Source organism: Tripterygium wilfordii, chromosome 16 (assembly GCF_013401445.1).
Source record: "Tripterygium wilfordii isolate XIE 37 chromosome 16, ASM1340144v1, whole genome shotgun sequence".
Taxonomy (NCBI): Eukaryota; Viridiplantae; Streptophyta; class Magnoliopsida; order Celastrales; family Celastraceae; genus Tripterygium; species Tripterygium wilfordii.
The window spans coordinates 2,205,447-2,227,004 of NC_052247.1; the positions used below are offsets into that span (position 1 = coordinate 2,205,447).

Here is a 21,558-nt window from a genome sequence, read left to right on the forward strand (position 1 = left end):
TCAAAACTTAATAAACAACATCTAATGCTATCGTGTTGCAAAATGATTTGGGGCCTAGGTGATTGATGTGGATTAAAGACAAGTTAATTAGAGGCAAACCGGCTAGTAGAATTGAAAAGTCATATTGTCATAATTGCGTGAAACTTTGTCCAATAGACTCAATTCGACGTGGTTGTCAAAACTAGTTGCAAACGAACGACTTGATAAACATCCAACTCTATGTCACAAACATAGAACAAACAACTTATGTAATTGTAACCAAGTTAGCTATTATAGCTATGAAACTGCATTAAGTCAATTGAGCTCAATAGAGGTTCTGCAAATCAATGAAGTTGAGCTCAAGTCATTAAGCACCAACCCTTTCTAGTTCTTACCAAGATGCACTCCAAACCCAGGCTCAAAATATCCTCTGTTACTTTCCTGTTTGGTGAGCCATGTCTATGGCATTGTTCCCGTGGAGACCCAATGCTAACGAAACGCCTCTGTTTCCGTCTATGGCCATTGGCAGATTACCAGACACATTGCTAGAGTACATATTTGGTGGCACCTCAATCTGTGCAGACACATAAGGAAATTCGGTTCTTAGACGTTTAGGCATGAATTGGTTTGCTGAAGATGGAGGATCAAGTGGCGTATCAGCGATCTTGTTTACGACTTCAGATGGGATTTGAGGTTGCTGAGATTCAAGTATGTGCATTTCCTCCACCATTGGCTTCCACAGTCTCACTCTCGCGTTTATGAACCAATTCGAAACCTGGAAAAAACAAGTGTTTGCATTGCCATAAAAATTCCCAGATAACATGAGAAACCAACATTTCAGGATTGAAACAACACCTGAGTTCTTGATAGGCCTGTATGTTGAGCCAGCAGTTGCTTCTCTGTATCCGTTGGATAACTGATCGATACGAGCAAAACCAAATTCTATAACATCAATGCATTACAACAATAAAAGAAAGCCAAAGACAATGAACATGAAATCTTCAAGAAATTCTGGATTCGACACAGATTGAATTCAATGATGCAATTCCAAGGTCACTTACGGATGCAGAAAATGCTCGTAAAGCCAGTTCTTGAGCACGGATACTGCATGATCAGGAAGTCCTCTTTGAGACCGCCAAACAGGATGTTGAAAACAAGTCAGTTGATTCAAAGTCGGGTTCGGATTCTCCAAACCATGCTGAGAAGCACAATCATCAAGAGTACTACTAATCTTGGCTGTGAAGTGAATTTGATCAAAAACTGCATCCTTTAAGCATTTGAACTGCTTTGCTATTAGTTTGACAGCAGAAGATAAATAAGGAGCTGCCTTTCCAAGGCCAGGAACATCCTCAAATGATGAAATAACAGACTGCATTTGCTGGCAATACAGCTTGTATCTCTTGTATACCTGCTCAATCAAGGGACAAAGAAAACAAAGGTTCATTGTGGGTTTCATAAAGGTTTGATAAAAGGATGCAAATTAATTAACTAAACCCCAAAATGTAAATTCGGATAGTTAAGTGGGCGTAAATTTTGACCCGCAAAAACAGCTCACACCATGCAATATTACTGAACTAAACAGTAAGGCTGGGCTAAAGAGTAAAGACTATGCAGGATAATTCACAAGAATGAGGAAGTGGGACAAGTGCATAAAACGAAGATTTCTCGAGAAAATATCCGAGGGATACAAATTCCCAACCTCGGACACCCGCCTCAAGTCTAGCCAGATGATTAAGTAGCATGTGACATTGAGCAGTATTGTATTGTTTAAGAAAGAACAAAAGAGGAACAGTAACATGAATTAAATCTTTGACATGACAAGACATCTTTTTTGACATGACAAGACATTAATTAAGTAACTTGGGGCCAGAGTTGCAGATCTCTTTCATAGCAACTATCAATTCTCATGACTTTCAGCTCATTTTAAATTATAACAAATCTTATCCATAATTAATTAACATAATAATTAATCAAATCCCCATGATTTCTGTTTTCATTTTCTCATCAAACAAACAGAGGAAAAACAGAGGATTTTGATTACCTCATCTAGTAGCATTACCAGGCTTGAATTCCTCCATCGATTCTCAATTGAATCACTACAATCAATCCATTCCCTTCCACTCAAATAACCCAATAATGAACAGTCAATCACTTCACCATCTGCTCCACAAAGATCCTCCAAGATCTGCTGGGTTGGCTTCAAGAACCTTGACCTCTTCAGGATTGAAGCATAGCCTGTAAATGGACCAAGAGGGACCAAGCTTCTCATTTCACAACTACTTTTCCTCTTCAAAACATCTCCTAATAAGTTGTTGTTGTTGGGTTGTTGAAATGAGAGACAGAGAGGCAAGTCTTGGTGGTGGTGGTGGTGGGAGAATGGTTGTGGTGGTGGGTTTTGGTCAAGTCGAAGCTTGCTCCTTCTATTCTGTTGTGGGACATGGAAGGGATCATGGTTTTGTGCCATCAATGGAGATTGCCTTTGTGTTTCTGTTAGAGTGAGAAAGATAGTGGGAGAGTGATTAGGTTTGATGGAGTAAATTGGGTTATTGTTGTTGTGGTGTGTACTACTGGAACATGCAGAGATGTGGCAGGGGATACAGTAGTTGATGTGAAGCGTGAGAGGAGATGATCACAGACTACTATTTTGTTTGAATTGGCATTAAGCTTAATTGGTTGGTTTTAAGAATTTGACGACTTCTTTTTCTTTTTTTTTTTCTTGATGAGGAAACCCACGGAAAACATGGCTTTCTACGGATTATATGTAATATCCGTAAATCACATGAGTTGATTCTGGATTGAAGTTCAGTGCGAAAATAACGTCAATGATACAGAAAGAATGTCTGACGGGAGTTAGAACTTACAACCTCCCATGCACATGCATTAAAAATTTCAAACAACTAACTTAATCATACAAACCAACAATTTTTTTATTGGAATTTGACCACACGGACTGTTGTCTTATCATCAACAAGGGGCAAATGTTGGATGCAGACCATTTGAGGATTGAATATCAACTGAGAATCATACTCACGATTAGGGGTGACAAAATTATGTCAAATTGGGATAACCAAATTTGTTCGACTCGGATTAAATCAAATTTATGAATCAATTATATATTCAAATTTTGGGTTTAGACACACAAATCTTGTTCGATTAAAAATCGGGTCAAAGTTCAAAAATAAAAAAATTATCCGAGCTAAATCCGGAACCGAATTTCGCACATTAACTAATCTTGTCCGTGGCCTAAAGAAGGCCTGTTCCTCGTCTCTTGCAATAGGTACAGGGTCAAAGTTTGAACTCCCCCTCACACAAAAAATTAAGTAAAAGTCTGCCCAAAAACATGCATCCATCACAGTGTCACAGTATTTAATCTTATTTATGAACACATGATCAGGTGTATCATTGACAGATAAATCTAAGCAAATCCATTAAATCAAGTTCAATATTCAACATCATGCAAGAAGAGCCAGCATATGCATCACTTCCTTTGTATTTTCATGTACAGTTGCTTCATTTTCTAGCCATTTCCTTCCCAATTCATCTGCATTGCAGTCATCAAACTAGAGTCATCTGTCTCTGCACATTTTTGTAAGCGTACCTCCGCCCAAAGAACGCGAAAGCACATAAATTCAACAAACTCAGAGCTACCAACAACCAGTAGAAATTGTCCAAACGACTCGTATTCAAGTCCTTACCAAACCAACTTTTGCCGGCCTTGGTTGACACATGATCTGCAACCGTGATCAACAGATTGCTCAAGAACTTGGACGCTCCGAAAATACTGACAAATAACGCCAATCCCAAGCTTCTCATTGAATCAGGAACTTGGTCATAAAAGAACTCTTGCAGACCAGCCAAAGTGAATCCATCAGCTATACCTATAAGCATGTATTGAGGAACTAGCCAGAAAACACTCATGGACAAATGTCCACTTTCCGCTAGCTGTATAGTTTCCTTCTTTGCAACCCTTAACCTCTCCCTTTCAACTAAAGCTGCAACAAAGATTGCTATGATCGAAAACACGAATCCAATACCGACCCTTTTGAAAATATTAATGCCCCTTTGATTTCCTGTAACTTTTCTTAAGAAAGGAACGAGAATTCTCTCATAGATGGCAACTGAGATAATTGTTCCGATGGCCGCAAGGGCATAGATGGAGGCTGCAGGTACCGTGAAATTTGCAGTGACCTTTCGGTTCATTGTAGCACCTTGTTTCACAAAGAACGTGGAGGGTTGTGCCTCACATACTGCAAACATTAGTGAAGTTAGCCATATAGGGATCATGTTCAGGACAAGCTTCAGTTCCTCGACTTTTGTTACTGTTGCAAGTCTCCAAGAACTTTGTTTCTGTTCAGGTAATAGGTTTTTCTCTTCAAGTATTGCAGCCTTGTCGAGAAACCTAGAGCATCAGAATAAAAACCAATACCATAGTGAATACAAGTTAATTCAGAAATGATTTGGTGTTTATATCGCACAAGCATAAAGTACATAGGGTATCCATCAAAATCAGCACAAAACAATTTTCAAAATGTTTTATCAGACGAAATTTGAGGAAATATCATCTTACCTAAGACTGTTTGTATGACCCAGGAATCTTCCACTAGGGTTGGGGGCTTCATATAATAGTGCAGGACTTGATGGATAACGTAATTTTCTCTTCCTTAAAGCCGCAACTAAGACCTGTAACATGGATGTAAAGGGGCTTCCTTCTGGTATCCTATACCGGTAATAAGGCCTCCCAATGAAAAAAGTTAGGATTGCTGTGGCCAAGAAAGTAGCAAGAATGAGATATGCTACTCCAAAGCTCACATTATCTTGAACATAAACTACAACAGTTACACCAAGCAAGAGCCCACAAGCCATTGCAAAATTCCACCAATTGAAAAAAGACAGCTTCTTCTTTCTTTCTTGCAAATGACCAGAATCAAACTGATCAGCTCCAAGGCTCTCAAAGCATGGCTTCTGTCCTCCAGTTCCGAGCGAGACACAATACAAGGCAAGGAAATATACCACTTCATGAATTTTCCTTGGTTTGTTACAAATGCCTGTACCACACGGTTTCAAACTTGGGACGAATTGGGATAGTGCCAGGAGAGTTAAACCCTGGTTTCACAGTAAAACAATGGAGACCAAATTTTAGTTGATTCTTTATGTTCTACCAGCAGCATTAATATAAGCTTATAAGTCATGCTGGAAAGGTGAAAATTCAATCAGAACAGAAAATCAGCATCCCATGTAGGTCAAGGGCTTTGGTATCATGCGTAACAGCATCTCAAAATTTTAAATTATTTAACTATTACTATAATAGACAATTAGACAGTACAAATATTCAAAAATAGTCACTTACCACAAGATATATAAGAGATGAAATTAGGAGCATCAGAAATCGACCGGTGTAGGCATCGGCTAGGATCCCTCCTATCAGAGGCATCAAGGTTGTCACTCCTGACCAGTAGTTGACATTCTTTGCTGCTGTCTTGAGATCTTGACGGAGCACTTTCGTCAGGTATAAAATGAGATTCGGAGCTATCCCAAAGTAGCTTAGCCTTTCACTTAATGCAAGTGCTGTTCCAATATTAATTGATTGTCATTATAAATGTTAAGATTAACAATTAAATGTCAATAATGCATCGTTCATTCCTATTAGATGAAGGTAGTTGGGAGGTATGGTGGTTTAAATGGCATCGAATGAAACTAAATATACAAGTTCCGGGCTTCCAAAGTTAAGCGTTCGGTTCAGCCACACCTAGTAGCGTTTAGAATCATCATCAAAACAAAAATGCACCCTGCACATCAGCTCATACATAAGGTAGAGTATTTCACAGTAAGCACATTTGAATTGGTGTGCCATGTAGATGGGTTGTTTCTTCAATTGATCTCACAATATATTAATGAAATATATTGTAGGCCTCACAATCATTTAACTCCTTACACTTGCACAAGATGTAAGGTTCGATTCTCCGCTCCCTCAAAAAATTAAGAACATAACCCCACATCGATAGGAAAAAAGAGATTATGATATCACTAAGACTTCTTTTTTTTGGGAAGGTAAGTGGGGGTGGGGACTCGAATGTGAGTACCACCCAATTTGAGTATATTCCTCAATCACCTCGGTTGAGGGATTGTTGGCTCACTAAGACGTCACTGCACGTATAAAGCCAATTCTACACAACCTAATACAGTAGATACAGAGGTAAAATTCTGATGCCAAGTTTAGGAATTCTTATCATGAAGATTGAGAGTGCTAGATTCCAGAACCTAGAAAATTATAAAGATGCCCTAAAGATTCACTGTAAATCATAGGATGTAATTCACTAAGCTTAGTTTGTTTCTGATAGGCTAAAAAAATGGATAAAAAGCTTTACATAGAAAGTAGAGAACCAACCGAGGAAGAATTACATGAGAACAGGAGCAAGAAAAACGCTTACTGATGACAAAAAGAGAGGCTTTCCATACACCAGTGGAAGCTCGGGGAGGAACTCTTCCTTTGTAATCCACAGAAGAATCAAGAACCCATTTCTCTCCATCAATTTCTCCATCCCCTTGCATCCTCTTCTCAATCTCTTCACCCATCTTTGCTTCAAAGTTACCAATTTAGGATCCTGAAAGAGTAGGAGGAGCAAAGATAATCTTTTTGAAACAGAGAAATTGATTGGATTACATTGGTATAGTGGGTTGAATCAGACATATATTGCCGTCTAGATACAGTATTAGAAAGGGAAACATCAGTAAGAGCCGCAGAGTAGAAAAAGATGAAGATTTCCAAGTCATATGAACCGTGAGAGTCAAAGATGGAAAAGATATTATAAGATCGCCCAATCAATAATATTTTCCAGATAAGAATATGGTCGTACATACTGACCTGGAAATTGAGACAATCTGGGTTCGCTGCCTGAATATTCTTTGATCCGGCTCCACTGCATATGGGTATGTCCACCACAAATCTCTACAATTTCAAAGGAAATCCCTTCCGACAGTGTGAAAGAGAGGGATAGTTTGCTTTTACACATCAAATTTCTGTCATTTACTTCTCCCAACCCTAACATTTATTTGTCTAGATTTAAATCAATCCGAGTTTAATGTCTAAAATCCAATTTGGATTAGGATCCGTACATATAAATATTTTATAAATAAATAATTTTCTGACCGATAATCAATTTTTTGACACCCCTAATCTCATAAATGACGACGACGATGATGGTGATGATGGATTTGTTTTAGGAACAGCTGGAAGCTCAATCACGAGTACAACTCAATTGCTTCTCCTTCTTCTTGCCCAAAAACAGTAACAATAAATGCCAAAAGATCTCCCACACACACGTGTGTGTCAAAGAATGGGCTAGGACCTAATTTGGGCTTGAGTCCAAAAGGAATAGAAGAGGAAAAGTCGTCTAGCCCAATGGGCCGGCCAAAACCAAAAAATATAATCTACTCATGAGTCTTCTTGCTTCAATGTAAACAAGTGTCCATCCCATTATGGCCTTAGGCCCTTAGCTAATACACTTTAACTAGTTGCATGCTCGCGCTTCGCGCGGCACATATTTTGATTGAAAAATAGAGATGTGTGAGAATCTTTCAATACTTTGTTAACATAAAGAGCAGTAGAGTAGAGTTTTAATTGTAGAAAATAGAGATGATTGTGAGATGAAGATGAAGATAAAATATGTACAATACCTTTTTTTTAGTTTGCTAAGAAAAAAAATTTCTAATAGGGTGTAAGAAATTTGATTCATAAGAAATAAGTATGTTAAGAGTTTATCAATTTTTATTTGTGTCGTTAGTATCTACAAAGTGTTATAGGTCACCAAAACATGTTTATGAGACAATATTGTATGGTTAGTACAACATTCTCTATAAAGTGGCATTCAATATCGAAAAATACAATGTAGCATAAGTAATATTTTTGAAATTATAGTTTTAGAATAAGATTCTTAATATTTTTAGAATAAGATTTTTGAATTTATATTTTTGAAATGTTATGTATGACTGGTAGATTTATGCCTATAATCACTTTGACCTTCAACAACTCATTGAATTCTATCATGCTTTCTTGTCACCACTTACATGTTTTAATACCAAAGGAGCTGAATTTACTTACACATTAGAACAATATAGCGTGAGAAAAACCTCTCATGTTGTGTATGTTGCAATTCAAACAGACTACTAAATCTGACCAAACTCTAAACATGCACAATACATCAATTAAATACTACAAAAACACACAAAATACATCAAAAACACACAAAATGATAAAAACACACAAAAATAATGATAAAAACACACAAAAATTCCCGCAAAATGATGATAATTAATGCCAAAAACATAAAAAATGTTTTCAAACTAAATACTACAAAGGAATTTCATTAATTGAGTAATATCAAAAGACTCTCATAATTAACAATACATGACCTTAGTGAAGCTGAAACAACATCAAACCACTTCCATGGAACATTAAATCCTCATTATGGGTCTTAAAGTTTTTCAATATATTTTTTTTTTGTCCGTTACATTTTTTTTTTAAATTAATTATCATCACTCAAGTTGTCAATCATTCCTTTTTATCAAGTTTAATTAGAATGTGTAAGCTTTTTTTGTGGAGGCGTCCATGTGGCACCAAGAATTAAGGAGAAGCCTTGTGGATCCTTAGTTATATATATATAAATTGATGAGCATGCACACAATAAATTATGCCAAGTCCATAAATTAATTCTACCAAAGATGGGTTGTGGTTGCCGGTTGGTGTTGTAGGTCAGGGGACGAGTGGAGAAGTAAGCCATTTTCTGTTTTTTTTTTCTTCAAAAATAAAACGCAGAAAATAAACCAAACGGATCCTTACCCTTTATTTTGGTCACCTTTTCTTTTAAAATAAGTCTCTTTTTGTGAATTATTATGTTATTCCATCTTCTAGCTAACAATCCCTTACGATGAGAGTCACAAGTGACTCAGAAGATACTCATGTGTGTAGTATTTTATAGAGGTCTCGAGTTCGAAAATTAAGAACTTCACTTCTATAACAATTCACTTATAGGGATATATATGTATCCATGTGTTCTTGTCAACATCGAAATTTCCAAAAATGTAGAGAAAAAATTAACCAAGCTTTATCATGATGAGACCTCAACATTATCATCATTCATATAGAAGATAATATCCTCATTAACCACGTACAAGATTATATATTCTAGGTTTTGATCTAGCTACCTCCATTTGGCAACTCTACATTGATCTATATGCATGTCTTCATCACTCCACACACGTATATTTTATATGATGTGATCCACACTTTTTTCTTCTTCTTTTTTGGATTTTTATTCCTTCTTATATGTAAATTGTTAAATCACAATTACATGAAAACGAGTATTGGGGGTTTTTTTTAACCAAGAACGACATTATACAAAATTTTCCCTTTAGACATTCGATGTATGATTAAACTCGGGTCGTCAAGTCTGCACACACAGAAGTTTCCCACCTCATGCCAACAGAGTAAGTTGGGCCAAAAACAATGTGTGGCCACAAGGGCATTACTCTGAGAGAGAATCGAACTCAGGATCTCTTGAGTCCATATGGTTTGACCTCAAAGAGATTCGTCAACTAGACTATTATTACCCAATTGACCGTTTAAGCGAAAAAGGGAATGACCATTCTCAGTACCATGCTTTTGAAACCAACCAAACATTGGATTGGTAATAAAATGATGTAATCGTCCACTACTCTTCCTTGATCAAGTGGTGTACCAAACGTGTTATTAGTGAGCATATTTCGAATATTGTTTCCATGATTTGAATCTATTATCATTGTATTAGAAATTTGAAATAGAGAATAACTTTATTGTTACGTAAATGGTAGTACTCTATATCCTTATTGACCGAAAAGCTAATTTGTAAGGTCTCACCCCACTTCAACATAGAAAAACAGTGACACAAATGTATACCTTTCCCTAAAAACATACATACATATATATATATATATACACACACATATATAGATGAATTCTCACATAATGATCTAATGTAAGTGTCTAAAAATAAAAGGTCACGTTTTAATTATGTGGATGAATGAGATTCTCTTGATTTTTGATATTCTCTTGGTCTTTGATATTCTCTATCGGTTAGAATATTTGGTGAGAAAAGATGGATGGATGGATATATAGATTACTATATATATACGCATTATGTAATCTTCTTCATAGATATATAGGTATCTTGTTTGAGAATATTTGAATTAGTCAACTGTTTGGGCATAAAATCCTCAACAGGTTCATCCAACTTGATGCATCGGGCCAACCACCTTATCCACACATTTATCTTCCTTATGACATTGAGTACATTATATATATATATATTACTAAAAACATTAAGTTAAAAATCCTAATATTTTCTTCCACATCTCCAACTCTCGACTCTCTCACTTATTCTTCCTTTCACAATTTCGTTCGATAATCATGTAATCAAACTCTTAAACTTCATAAATTTCGTGGTAAACGAATGAGGGTATGAGTTACCGAATTCCCTCTCATTGCAACTATTGACAAACAATCATTCTTAACGTGTATATTAACGGTTTGACTTGTTGAATGAAGCGTCGTCACATAGATGTCTCATCATACTTCTCGATCGCTTGATAAGACCATAATTACAGTAGTTGAGTACACCTCCAATACAAAATTAGGCACTCTCTTATTCATAATATACTCTAATATAATTATTAAAAGAAATATATATAATGTGTTGAAAAAAGAAATATATATAATGTGTTGAAAATTTTGCAAAGAATATGGTACTTATGCAATATTTGGTCAAAGATTCAAGGTGGCATTAAGTGAGGGTTTGAGATAGCAACATGTCCACTTGTATGGTCACATACGACATGTGTCGTGTGTGTGTATATATATATATATAATGGAATAATGCTTTTGGAGGGCTATAAATAGCCTCCACATTTGCTGACTACTTCACATGGTTTCTCTCTGCTTTTAATGTAACCTTTTGTCTGTTTTCATTGGCAAAATCTTATCCACTACTTGGCTCAGTCTAGGTCTAGGTCGTTATAACCCGTTGAGAGATAACCATCAACACACAGCAGTTTTGTTCGTTTTGTTTGGTTTGGTTTGGTTTTACAAAGAAAGCTACAGCCATGGAAAACAAAACCCAACTGTCTTCTTCTTCTTCATCAACAACAACATCATCGTCTTTAGACCATCTATTTGGTCCTAAAGACTCAACTTCTTCCTCTTCATCTGGGATTTTCAGCACTATTTTCCCACCACCACCAACGGTATACATATATATATTTTTTCTATATATATATCTTGATTTACTACAAACTTGTTATGAGTCAGTTTGGCTTGTCATAGGTTGAATCTCATAATTGACTCTTTAAGCAGGTTTTAGGGAGGGATTCTTCTCAATCAGGAACGAGGAAGCATGGGAATAAAAAATATGGTATATATATATGTGCTCAAGGGTTTATTCCTCCTATGTATCTTTGATTTATACTCTGCTTTTATTTTCGTGGATTATATAAAAAAAATATATAATATATATAGGTAGATGAATTCTCCTATGTGTACCTAATTTACGCACTTGTGTATTCATAATTGATTTGAAACATGTGGGACCAAAAACAGTGGGTCTCACTTGTCATTTCACTCATACACACCCTTAAAAAGTGATGCGTATTTTAATTGCGTAAATTAGATGCGTATAGGAGAATTCCCCAATATAGGTAATATATATATACCTATATATATGTATGTATATTTATAGAATTTTTGGGTCTGCGTTTCAGATGGTCAAGGCAGCAAAGGAGAGAGCAGTGGAAAAGACTTGTATCAGGATGAAACAGTAGAACCATGCAATTTAAGCTCATCAATCTACTATGGTGGCCAAGAAAACTATTCTCCAAGGACCAAGATTAACAATCCTGATCATGATCATTCTCACCATAACAATCTTGTAAGCATGCACAATATATATACTTATAAATTCATTGGAATCTCACCATAATTGTCCATGATTGTTTGAGAGAAATTTTAGTTCATTCAACCCCATGAAACATAACTTGCCAATAAATTTCATTTATTTTTCTTTTTGACTTGAAAATCAGTTCAAGAAAGATGGGAAGGATGATGATCCCAATAATGGGAGCAATTCAAATACAGCTTCAAGAGGGAATTGGTGGCAGGGTATGATCAATTCAAAAGATTGAGCTTAATTATTTTTTGTATTTAATTTAATTGAGAGACATGAATGACTTAATTAAATGACAATTTATTTATTTTTTTGTCTGCAGGATCTCTCTATTACTAACTTTCCTACCCATATATATGTTTTGCAAATCCCACCCACTAAATCTAAGGTATATGGAGTTGTGTTATAAATTGTATGTTTATCTATCATAGTCTAAACCCCCAAAGGGTTTGCCGGGTTGTTTCTTGGTATACCATATAAACTCATGGATCCTATGTTTGAAACATCTCGCCATCACTTTGGAGACACATGGTCACACCCCTTGATAAACTACCAACGACTTACCCTAATTCCGTGTAGGAAATTCTCAGAGTTCAATGCACGGGTCCGGGGGTTATAACTAATTGAACAAATTATTATTTATCTAGAATATATGACGGTTTTCAGGTGTTTGTGTTGCAGGAATGGAGACTAGGATCGATCTACAACAATCCACAGTACTATGGAAATAATGGATAGTGTTTTTTTTTTTGTTTTTGAGAAGAAAAAGCATTTCAATAACGGATAGTTAATTACATGTATCAGAACTAACAAATACTCTATGTACTCATCTTCGCTCTATATATATGTATAACAAAATCCATATATATATATATACATCAGTAACTGTGTACAACCAAAACTTCCTGACAAAGTTCAGTTAAGAAAACATGCTTGCTTAGCTTAGCCTGTTATCGGATCATTTACGACAAACGAACGATTGAAACCAGAAGAACATATGAGCAAGAACTAGCAACTAATTGTGGAAACAGATTTTTTTTTATCATCTTTCAGATGTGTGGAAGTTACAGTAGTGATAGTAGCAGGCAAAGTACTTACCAGGATTCATGCTCTAGCTAGTACATTAATAGATATGCATATAAGGTGAATTCTTCGGCATTGTAAGACCACCACACGCACTGCAGACCATGGTGTTAATTCTTCACTGCAAAGTATAAGCTGCAAAGAGCAGTTGAAAAGGATTGTGAGTGAATTAACTATGGTGGATGTGCATAAAAAGAGTGAAGAAACAAGTAGAAAATTACAAGCACGCTTAATAACCCACTGAACCATCGGCGATGTTGCAGCATCTGGGAATGGTAATGGCAACTTCTGGATTGGCTCCATAGTCGGAGTCCAGAACTCTTAGCTGTATTGGACAGCATGACAGCACAAAGCCAGAGGGGGTTCTGGCCAAGTTTCTTCACCTGAGCGCAGCTCTGGTTAGAAACCGAGGCATTCTTGTCCTATGCCGCTGATGCACACGGAGCCACTCGAATGCTTCCATGTTGGGGAGATGATTTCCGCACTCACCAGCCCCATTGACTCCATTAAACCAAGAAATTCCCAGAATAACAAGAAACAATAGAAAGCAGACATATTTCATTGGAGCTTCCATTTCTTTAGCACAAATGTCCAATGCACAAACAAATTCTCAGCTCCACATGATTTATAATGAAACAAGGAGCGGATAGGTGCTTACATTTGAAAGAGACAATCCATAGTGGAAGTAGCACTAAAGGAATGGACAACATATTTATTCTATGACCTACTCCTACAACCATATAGATTTAGGATTATTTGGCTACTTTAAGCCTAGGACCCCAAGTACTCACTGCATTCTTTGTCTTCATTCCATTAAGAAGAGCTCAAACAAGCAGTTGACGGCACGGCATCAAGCATTTTCCCACCATTCAAGGTTATTATCAATATAAGAAGCATGATTTCACACTTATATAGTATGTCCTACACCTGTCTGGAACTCCTCTACTCCCGTTCTCTACTGCCCTGGTAAGCAAAGTTTTATGTCAAGAACCTAATACAATTTACTTTCGAAAGATAAGAATCAAACGAAAGGACCAGTAGTAAAGGGTGCGAGGTACCAGAATTTGGTAGATCATAAGTTATGAGTATGCCAGAACTCAGGCTAAAACTGGGAAGACAGAGCACAATCATCATGAGTGTCTTCGAAAAAAGGACCAAATACACCCATAAGTTTGTAACTAGTAATATAGTCTGGGTCTATTCGAATGGATGAATACTTAACAATCATAAATTATGTTCTCTCAATTCAATGCCAAATAGAAACAACAAAATGGACAAGCAAAGACTCAAATGAGAAACAGAATCTTCATCACTTGAGAACAAGGACAAACTCCAACTAAACAGAGCCTTGATATCTAATATATGAGCTATAAGTAATTAGCTGTCAATGTGAACCTTTACCACAGTTCAACAGTTCTAACTTTGCTTAGAATCTTCTCATCTAAGCACCCAATTTATTAATTTCATCTCATCTCATCTTATAATATGTGGACAGACAAACATATGGCCCATTGGTAGAGTTGCGTACCCCCTCCTACTACAGGAGCCTTGTGCACGAGTATTTTTTTTTCCCTCAACAAATTGACTCTAGTTACTCTTACCTAGCATAACCTTAACTCTTAAACATCCGATAGTTTGACCCCATAAGCGTGCAGTGCAGTCAAGTTTACTAGTTTCTCTCATTCTTCTTTACTAGCAAAACCTTAGCTCTTAAACCATAGAATGGTATAGCCTTTTAAACAAACATTCCATATTTCCATTGTTATTGCAGTAAATTAACCTCATCATTGGCTGGGAAAGAAAAGAAAGACAACAGGTAGAAACCATAACACAAAGACACCAAAATCAAAAGATGACAGAAATGCAAGCTAAGAGCAAAACAAAAGGAGATCACTTGAATTCCCTAGTTCAAATAATAAAGCAGCTGATGTACTAACCAGTGAAACTACTTCCACAGGACAAGGACCAATGGCAAGGCAAAGCAAACCCATGCCCTGGGCAAGGAATTGTAACAGCCATGACATCAGTCAAAGCACAGGAAAGATATTTACTTTCATTCCAACGTTATTCAGGCAGATTCAACAGTAACAATTAATCAGTTCTACTCAAATTGGAAAATTAACTCCCTTATCAACCATCTACCCTGTTCTATGATTTAAGTATGAACCAACCACATTGATAGCAACTATAAAGACCCAGTCAAGACAAATTATGATATGAATCCAAAGCTTAATCAGAACAAAACTTCTTTCAAACAGGTCAACTTCAACATTAAGCATAATTCCCTTCACAAAGAAATAAAAGACACATATTCAAGTGGTTTTTCCCATACACAACAACTCAAAGTTCAATTTTTATCAATATAATACTCATAATTCATTCATACAATGGTACAATAGATCAAATCATGAAGCTCTGATCTAAAAACCAGGTTTATCGTGTAAAAGCGTACAAGACCACACACACGTAGCTCAAAAGTGCGATGGGAACCAAGATCACGAGAGGAACAACCGCCGCGAAACTATGCCCACTGCCACAAGCCAAAGTCCCCAACTTGATCTGCACCATATCAACCAAGGCCATCATCAAAAACCCGCACCCAAAAGCCGAACCCGCACCAGACACGAGCATACCGACGCGGAAGAGGCGTTTGTTGACGCGGGCGAAGAGCTCGGACGGGTGGAATTCGGGGTTCCGGGTGATCCGCAAGGCCTGCTTCAAAGCTAGGGCGATAAGGCTTGAGAAGAGGAAAGAGCTGAAGGAGTAGACATGGAAGGAAATAAGATCCTCCGCGATTTTAGGTGTGGCGGAGCAGGCCGGGTCCACGACGAGTGTGTTGTTTGGGTCGGTTGGGTTCCCGGTCCAGGCGAGCCCGATGAAGACGGCTACCGTGAAGAGAGAGTTCACGTTCACGATGGCGTCGAGCGCCGTGATATGGATGCTCGTCGTCATCGTTGGAGGTTTTACGCGATCTGCGTTCGCCGGAGCTGGAGGGCGTTTTAAGTTTTAAAAAAGGCATAAAAATATATTTAAATTAATAACTAATCTTTTTTCCTTTTTAGGATAAATTCTAAACATTAATCAAATGTTAAGTAAATGAATGTTTTCTAATTTGTAAACTCTTAATTAATTCAGTAGCTAAATTTATTGTTTAGGTTCTATTTTGCTATATGACTTAAATTATTAATGTGGTATGTCAATTATGGAGGATAAACCACAATATAATTGAAGCAAAAATAAAGAGAAACAAAAAGACATATCAAGTGATGACCTAAACAGAAGAAAAAGGACAATCCCCAAATCTTGAATTCGAGTATCCTTGAAGAAGACAATTAGTCTAGTTGGTCAATTGAACACTCCCCTCACAAATTAAAAAAAGTTATGGGTTCGAATAAGGAGGTGAAATAATTTCTTAAAATAAAAATCGTAAAGGAGGATAAAAATGCCCTCGTAGAGGTACCAAAGAGAGAGTGGATTTATTAACAATTATTTTGAGTAGTAAAGGAGGTGAAATAATTTCTTAAAATAAAAATCATAAAGGAGGATAAAAATGCCCTCGTAGAGGTACCAAAGAGAGAGTGGATTTATTAACAATTATTTTGAGTAGTAGTGTGTTAGTGTTGATTTATTTATTAGTATTATGGATCCTTTTAAGGAATGTTTTGTTTGCTATTTTTTTCTTAAAAAAGATAGATAAATTAAACATCACACCATGAGTTCTCTTCCAAACGGGGCCATCTCCAATAATTCCTTCATCGAATCCAACAATGAGGAACAATGAAATGTTGACTTGGTCAGAGAAAGTGATGTTGTACTTGTGGCACATAATTACATAGAAAATCCACAAGTAGGATTGGAATCCACGTTATCAAATTGTGTGAAATTTCATCGAGAGACTCATTTCGACGTGATTGACAAGATTAATGGTTGTGCAACTAGGCTCATCCTATTTTTGGCAAATTCCACTCTTTATGGGGCCTCAAATGAGCCTTTCAATGTTTTAGGAATATTTTCATAATTTTGTGTCCTCCAATTTTCATTATTTTAGAATTGTAGACGTCCTTGGTTGTCAAAAACTTTTGATTTGAAAAATATATATTGAAAACCTGAGAATTTCTCTCAAATATGATGGATTCAAGGGTTTGTTTCCTTGATTAAATGTTGGTGTGATCTTCTTTCTAAGAATAGGTTTACCAATTATCCTTGAATTCTTACAAGTGAATGGAGTTTGAGCTCTTTTTCTTTACACCAAAAGATACGTTATTTTCTAGATAATACATTCAAGGCAAGGGCATGTTCTCCCATGGACGTTAAATGTGGGTTGTAGGTGGTGCCTATATAACAATGCAATGCTTAAGAACTTAATTTAATCTCATATATTCGGCCCAAACTCTAAACCCTAAACTACAATATTTTAGAAAGGAAAATCTCTTGGCTAGACGTTCAAATTGAAATTGGGCTTGAGCAACCTTGACATTCTAAAGGCGGGGAAGAAGCCCACACAGGATTTGTACTTTACGAGTAAGATATTGTCCGTTTTAGTTTTCTTGCTCAAATGCAATTCAAGATTCACCCACTAATCTACTATGAGAGTACATGTCTTATGTTGGTCGCCACACCTACTTATCGGCTTCCAAACCTCACGGATTTAAAAATACCTATTAATCAAAGTTACTATTTTTACATATATAACCTATCAATTTGTATTACATTAGCAATGTGGAATACCACATACCCACAAAATATGATATCATTTTACTCACAAATCCATGTGACATATGAAATAGTCACGGATTATATACACCTACTTAACGTCCCGCACTCATCCAAACAATTAAGTTCTTGACTGAGATGATGAAGTCGACCGTACTTGTAACATCCCCTTTACACTAATAACACTATATTTGCTTTTGACCCAGCCACATCGAGACTCGAGTGAACGGGATCACAAACAATTACAGTGCAAATCTTAATAGTCGTTAGTCGCACAATCCGTGAGTCTGATGTGAAGATAACTATCACAATCACCGTCTTGTCTGGTCAAGAGACTTTGACTTTTCAAGTCTTCCAAAATGTCCGTAGTAAAATTTGGTTCTGAGAAATTCGTTATTAGAATAGTCTTCAGCAAAACATGTCAAAAACAAATTTTCTTCGTCCCCAAACAAATTAGAGGGGAATCTGATCTTTATCAGAGCAGAGAATCATGCAAAATCATATAAAATTCATCTTTCTTTCTCATATTATTTTCATAAGCATCGGTTTTGCAAAAGCCCTCTGTTACAACAATGGAAACTTCACAGCTAATAGTACCTATGCCAATAATCGGTACCAAATCCTTTATTCTCTGCCTCACAATGTCTCTGCAAATACTGGTTACTTCTCTACCAGCCTCGGCCAGGAACCCAACAAAATATACGCTCATGGGCTTTGCAGAGGAGATGTTACGACAGAGTCTTGTTTCAATTGTATCAACTCCACCAGTCAACAACTCATGGAAGAGTGTCCAAACCAGAAAGAAGCAACTCTTTGGGGAGGTGAAGGTCCATGTCTTGTACGCTACGGGAACCGCTCTATTTCCGGAACACTGGTGCTAGATCCTGCACAAGCTGGCTATAATATTGCTAAAATATCTTCAAATATGACACAGTTTGATGAGGTATGGGAACCTTTGATGGAAAGGGTGATTGACAGAGCTTCAAGTGGGTCTCCCAGGATGAAGTTTGCAACGGAGGAAGTGAGACTGACTGAGTTTCAGAACATATATGCTCTGATGCTGTGTACTCCAGATCTGTCTCAGAGTGACTGCGGTGACTGCCTGAAAGAAAACGTGGGTAATTATCAGAGGTGCTGCCATGGGTACCAAGGAGGTTATTCTCAGAGACCTAGCTGTTATTTGCGGTGGGATTTGTATCCCTTTTACAATGCTTCTGCGTCTCCTCCAGCTCCTCCACCTCCGTCACTGTCTCCTCCTCCATCTCCGTCCAGTAATTCTCCTCCAGTGACAACCAATACAACAAATGCAAACGGTATTTCTTACCTTAAAGCCCCAATTTTTGTATGAATAGGTTGTAGAATTGCTAAATTTGTTAAGACCTATAATACCACATCGGACGGACACAGATCTTCCAAGTGGCATCTATGACAAACCCACTTTCAAACTAACAGCCAGGCTTTTTTACTGGGCTTAGTGGCTTGAGCCACAGCTCAGTTCCTAGGCTGAGGAGGAACAAACTCATGTTCATCTTATGAATTGAGCGCGTATCTGGGCTTTGCAGATGATGACAATGGCGGCATTGAACCTCGAACGGTTGCAGCTATTGTTGTTCCTACAGTTACTTTCATTGCATTTCTTGCCCTCACTTGCATCTTTCTGATCCAAAGGAGAAGGAAGCGCTATCAGGAGGTCGAAAGTAAGTTGAAAAATTGCTGTTTTTGCTTAAAAAAAATGTTTTAAGAACACAAAATTAATTGTTTTGATTTGTGAAGATGCGGATGAAGTTGAGAGTTCCTTGCAATTTGATTTGGCGATGATAAGAAATGCAACTGATAATTTTTCTGAAGCAAATAAACTTGGACAAGGGGGGTTTGGTGCTGTTTATAAGGTAACTGTTATGTCAAATCGCTAAGATCCAAAATGTCTAGCTCCTTGTCGATGGATGTGGTCTTTAAGTTTCATGGAATTCATGTCTGCAGGGTACTCTTCCAGATGGACAATACGTAGCAGTGAAGAGGCTGTCTAGACATTCGAGTCAAGGAGAAGTAGAATTTAAGAATGAGGTGTTGTTAATGACAAAGCTTCAACACAGGAATCTGGTCAGGCTCCTGGGTTTCTGCTTGGCAGGAATTGAAAGGCTTCTTATATACGAGTTTGTGCCTAACTTGAGCCTCGATCACTTCCTATTTGGTATGTATTCTGAATTACTACTTCAGTTCTGGATTCAGTTTTCTATATCAGATTTTGGGGCTTTGGGAATTCATGTTAGATAAGCATAATGTGTTTGTTCTTTCCGTTATTTTCATGATTAGTGATTCATATCTAAAAATTCTAATGATGTTACGAACTTGTAGATCCAACAAAGCGTGCTTTATTGAATTGGCAAAATCGCTACAGAATTATTGGGGGCATTGCTCGAGGGCTTCTTTACCTTCATGAAGATTCTCGACTGCGAATTATTCATCGCGATCTCAAAGCAGGCAACATAATGTTGGATGAAGAAATGAGTCCCAAGATTTCGGATTTCGGAATGGCAAAATTGTTTGAAGGGGATCAGACTCAAGACGATACAAGCAGAGTCGTAGGAACCTAGTAAGTAAAATAGCCATCATACTGCTACCAATTTAATCATATCAGATAGTAAAAAAATATCTCTAAGATGAATAATTGTGTCTACTCATGCCTTACTATGGGGAGTAATAACTAAAATTTATTTTCCAATAACTATGTTCAGTGGATATATGGCTCCTGAATACGCAATGCACGGACACTTCTCAGTTAAATCTGATGTGTATAGCTTTGGCGTATTGGTTTTGGAGATCATCAGCGGTCAAAAGATCAATCGTTTCTGTTATGGGGAAGATGCTGAGGATCTCCTAACTTGTGTAAGTGGTACATATGAATTCGACCAAAAATAGCGCAGAATTTATGCTTTAGCTTGATGTGAGAACTGGTTAAATTATTGCAGGCTTGGAAAAACTGGAATGGAGGGACAGTGTCAAATTTGGTAGATCCAATACTGAGGGTTGGTTCGAGAAGTGAAATGATAAGGTGTTTCCACATTGCACTACTCTGTGTTCAAGAAAATGAAGCCAGTAGACCAACCATGGCTTCAGTTGTTCTAATGCTCAGTAGCTCATCTGTTTCCCTCTCAGCACCCTTGAGACCTGCATTTTTCAGCGGCACTTTTGTCGATTCTGAGGCATCAGCATCAACAACAACAGCAGATAAATCCAAAAGTGAATCTGTTAAATTCACCACCAATGAGGCTTCAATCACTGACTTAGTACCTCGATAACGCACAAGGATGGAGGCAGTGTCATGAGCTATTATATATGCAGGGAAATTCTTTCTGCATCTTCGTTCATTGACAATGCAGCTGGAAAGAAGTTCGTCTCTTAAATGGTACAAATCAGTAGTGAATGCAGTTTCTTTAATAGTTCTATGGTCATCAAATATATATTTAGTACTAGCAGGCTTTTCATACTCAGAACAATATTACTACTTACTCTGACCTCGTATAGTACTTAGCTTGATGATTGTTCGAGTTAAAGCTGTTGCTGTGCAGTGGTGTCGTCTTTATTCTTATTACTCGTACTTGGTTAGAATTTTATCTTCGTTCGGTCCAGTTAAATGTTTGTTAGTTTTTCTTAGTTCTGATTGCACAAGAATGTTGTGTCCTCCCTATACTTCTCTATTTAACAATAGAAATAAATGAGTTTGGTGCCTTTTGCTTTATCATTACTGTATTAAATTACAATATAGCAATAGTTGTTTACTTATGGCAGTAGTTGCAGAACTACTAGCATAGAA

The 21,558-nt window shown here is 37.0% G+C and overlaps 5 protein-coding genes and 1 long non-coding RNA gene across 7 annotated transcripts; 2 read left to right on the plus strand and 4 right to left on the minus strand.

The window, feature by feature from the left end:
* Positions 1-252: 252 nt before the first annotated feature.
* LOC119981378 (BEL1-like homeodomain protein 9) lies at positions 253-2,608 on the minus strand. Of its 2 annotated transcripts, none has more exons than XM_038824469.1 (4): positions 2,021-2,608; positions 1,041-1,387; positions 835-895; positions 253-754 (listed from the first exon to the last, which is right to left on the minus strand). In XM_038824469.1, the coding sequence occupies exons 1-4, from the start codon at positions 2,441-2,443 to the stop codon at positions 413-415; spliced, it is 1,173 nt and encodes a 390-aa protein (XP_038680397.1). In that variant the 5' UTR covers positions 2,444-2,608; the 3' UTR covers positions 253-412. The 2 variants fall into 2 exon arrangements, with proteins under 2 accessions (XP_038680397.1, XP_038680398.1); XM_038824470.1 differs by having other exon boundaries at positions 606-754; positions 835-921.
* A 662-nt stretch (positions 2,609-3,270) lies between these two features.
* Positions 3,271-6,994, minus strand: LOC119981143 (protein NRT1/ PTR FAMILY 5.6-like). The gene is made up of 5 exons (XM_038824178.1): positions 6,842-6,994; positions 6,408-6,581; positions 5,327-5,544; positions 4,547-5,082; positions 3,271-4,378 (listed from the first exon to the last, which is right to left on the minus strand). Exons 2-5 carry the CDS (start codon positions 6,550-6,552, stop codon positions 3,535-3,537), a joined length of 1,743 nt encoding a protein of 580 aa, XP_038680106.1. The 5' UTR covers positions 6,553-6,581; positions 6,842-6,994; the 3' UTR covers positions 3,271-3,534.
* A 3,940-nt stretch (positions 6,995-10,934) lies between these two features.
* On the plus strand, positions 10,935-12,818 carry LOC119980805 (putative uncharacterized protein DDB_G0277255). The gene is made up of 6 exons (XM_038823597.1): positions 10,935-11,253; positions 11,363-11,420; positions 11,767-11,933; positions 12,085-12,163; positions 12,271-12,336; positions 12,630-12,818. The coding sequence occupies exons 1-5, from the start codon at positions 11,113-11,115 to the stop codon at positions 12,285-12,287; spliced, it is 462 nt and encodes a 153-aa protein (XP_038679525.1). The 5' UTR covers positions 10,935-11,112; the 3' UTR covers positions 12,288-12,336; positions 12,630-12,818.
* Positions 12,775-14,526, minus strand: LOC119980806. The gene is made up of 2 exons (XR_005463926.1): positions 13,253-14,526; positions 12,775-13,166 (listed from the first exon to the last, which is right to left on the minus strand). It is a non-coding gene; the product is annotated as an uncharacterized LOC119980806 (long non-coding RNA).
* A 734-nt stretch (positions 14,527-15,260) lies between these two features.
* On the minus strand, positions 15,261-16,045 carry LOC119981113. The gene has a single exon (XM_038824127.1). It carries the CDS (start codon positions 15,981-15,983, stop codon positions 15,465-15,467), a length of 519 nt encoding a protein of 172 aa, XP_038680055.1. The 5' UTR covers positions 15,984-16,045; the 3' UTR covers positions 15,261-15,464.
* Positions 16,046-18,170: 2,125 nt separating this feature from the next.
* Positions 18,171-21,373, plus strand: LOC119980377 (putative receptor-like protein kinase At4g00960). Its single transcript, XM_038823051.1, has 7 exons — positions 18,171-19,057; positions 19,307-19,441; positions 19,518-19,633; positions 19,725-19,935; positions 20,100-20,337; positions 20,480-20,630; positions 20,714-21,373. The coding sequence occupies exons 1-7, from the start codon at positions 18,235-18,237 to the stop codon at positions 21,041-21,043; spliced, it is 2,004 nt and encodes a 667-aa protein (XP_038678979.1). The 5' UTR covers positions 18,171-18,234; the 3' UTR covers positions 21,044-21,373.
* Positions 21,374-21,558: the final 185 nt, after the last annotated feature.

Excerpts from the sequence above, each read along its gene's own strand:
- LOC119981378 (XM_038824469.1), bottom strand. The coding sequence starts at position 2,443 with ATGGCACAAAACCATGATCCCTTCCATGTCCCACAACAGAATAGAAGG. Across the intron at positions 1,388-2,020 it reads TGGTAATGCTACTAGATGAG|GTATACAAGAGATACAAGCT; the intron begins GTAATCAAAATC and ends TTGATTGAGCAG. Across the intron at positions 896-1,040 it reads TACGAGCATTTTCTGCATCC|TTATCCAACGGATACAGAGA; the intron begins GTAAGTGACCTT and ends CGTATCGATCAG.
- LOC119981143 (XM_038824178.1), bottom strand. The coding sequence starts at position 6,552 with ATGGGTGAAGAGATTGAGAAGAGGATGCAAGGGGATGGAGAAATTGAT. Across the intron at positions 5,545-6,407 it reads AGCCTCTCTTTTTGTCATCA|CACTTGCATTAAGTGAAAGG; the intron begins GTAAGCGTTTTT and ends ATATTGGAACAG. Across the intron at positions 5,083-5,326 it reads CATCTCTTATATATCTTGTG|GGTTTAACTCTCCTGGCACT; the intron begins GTAAGTGACTAT and ends CTGTGAAACCAG.
- LOC119980805 (XM_038823597.1), top strand. The coding sequence starts at position 11,113 with ATGGAAAACAAAACCCAACTGTCTTCTTCTTCTTCATCAACAACAACA. Across the intron at positions 11,254-11,362 it reads TTTTCCCACCACCACCAACG|GTTTTAGGGAGGGATTCTTC; the intron begins GTATACATATAT and ends CTCTTTAAGCAG. Across the intron at positions 11,421-11,766 it reads GCATGGGAATAAAAAATATG|ATGGTCAAGGCAGCAAAGGA; the intron begins GTATATATATAT and ends TCTGCGTTTCAG.
- LOC119981113 (XM_038824127.1), bottom strand. The coding sequence starts at position 15,983 with ATGACGACGAGCATCCATATCACGGCGCTCGACGCCATCGTGAACGTG.
- LOC119980377 (XM_038823051.1), top strand. The coding sequence starts at position 18,235 with ATGCAAAATCATATAAAATTCATCTTTCTTTCTCATATTATTTTCATA. Across the intron at positions 19,936-20,099 it reads CCTCGATCACTTCCTATTTG|ATCCAACAAAGCGTGCTTTA; the intron begins GTATGTATTCTG and ends ACGAACTTGTAG. Across the intron at positions 20,338-20,479 it reads AGCAGAGTCGTAGGAACCTA|TGGATATATGGCTCCTGAAT; the intron begins GTAAGTAAAATA and ends AACTATGTTCAG.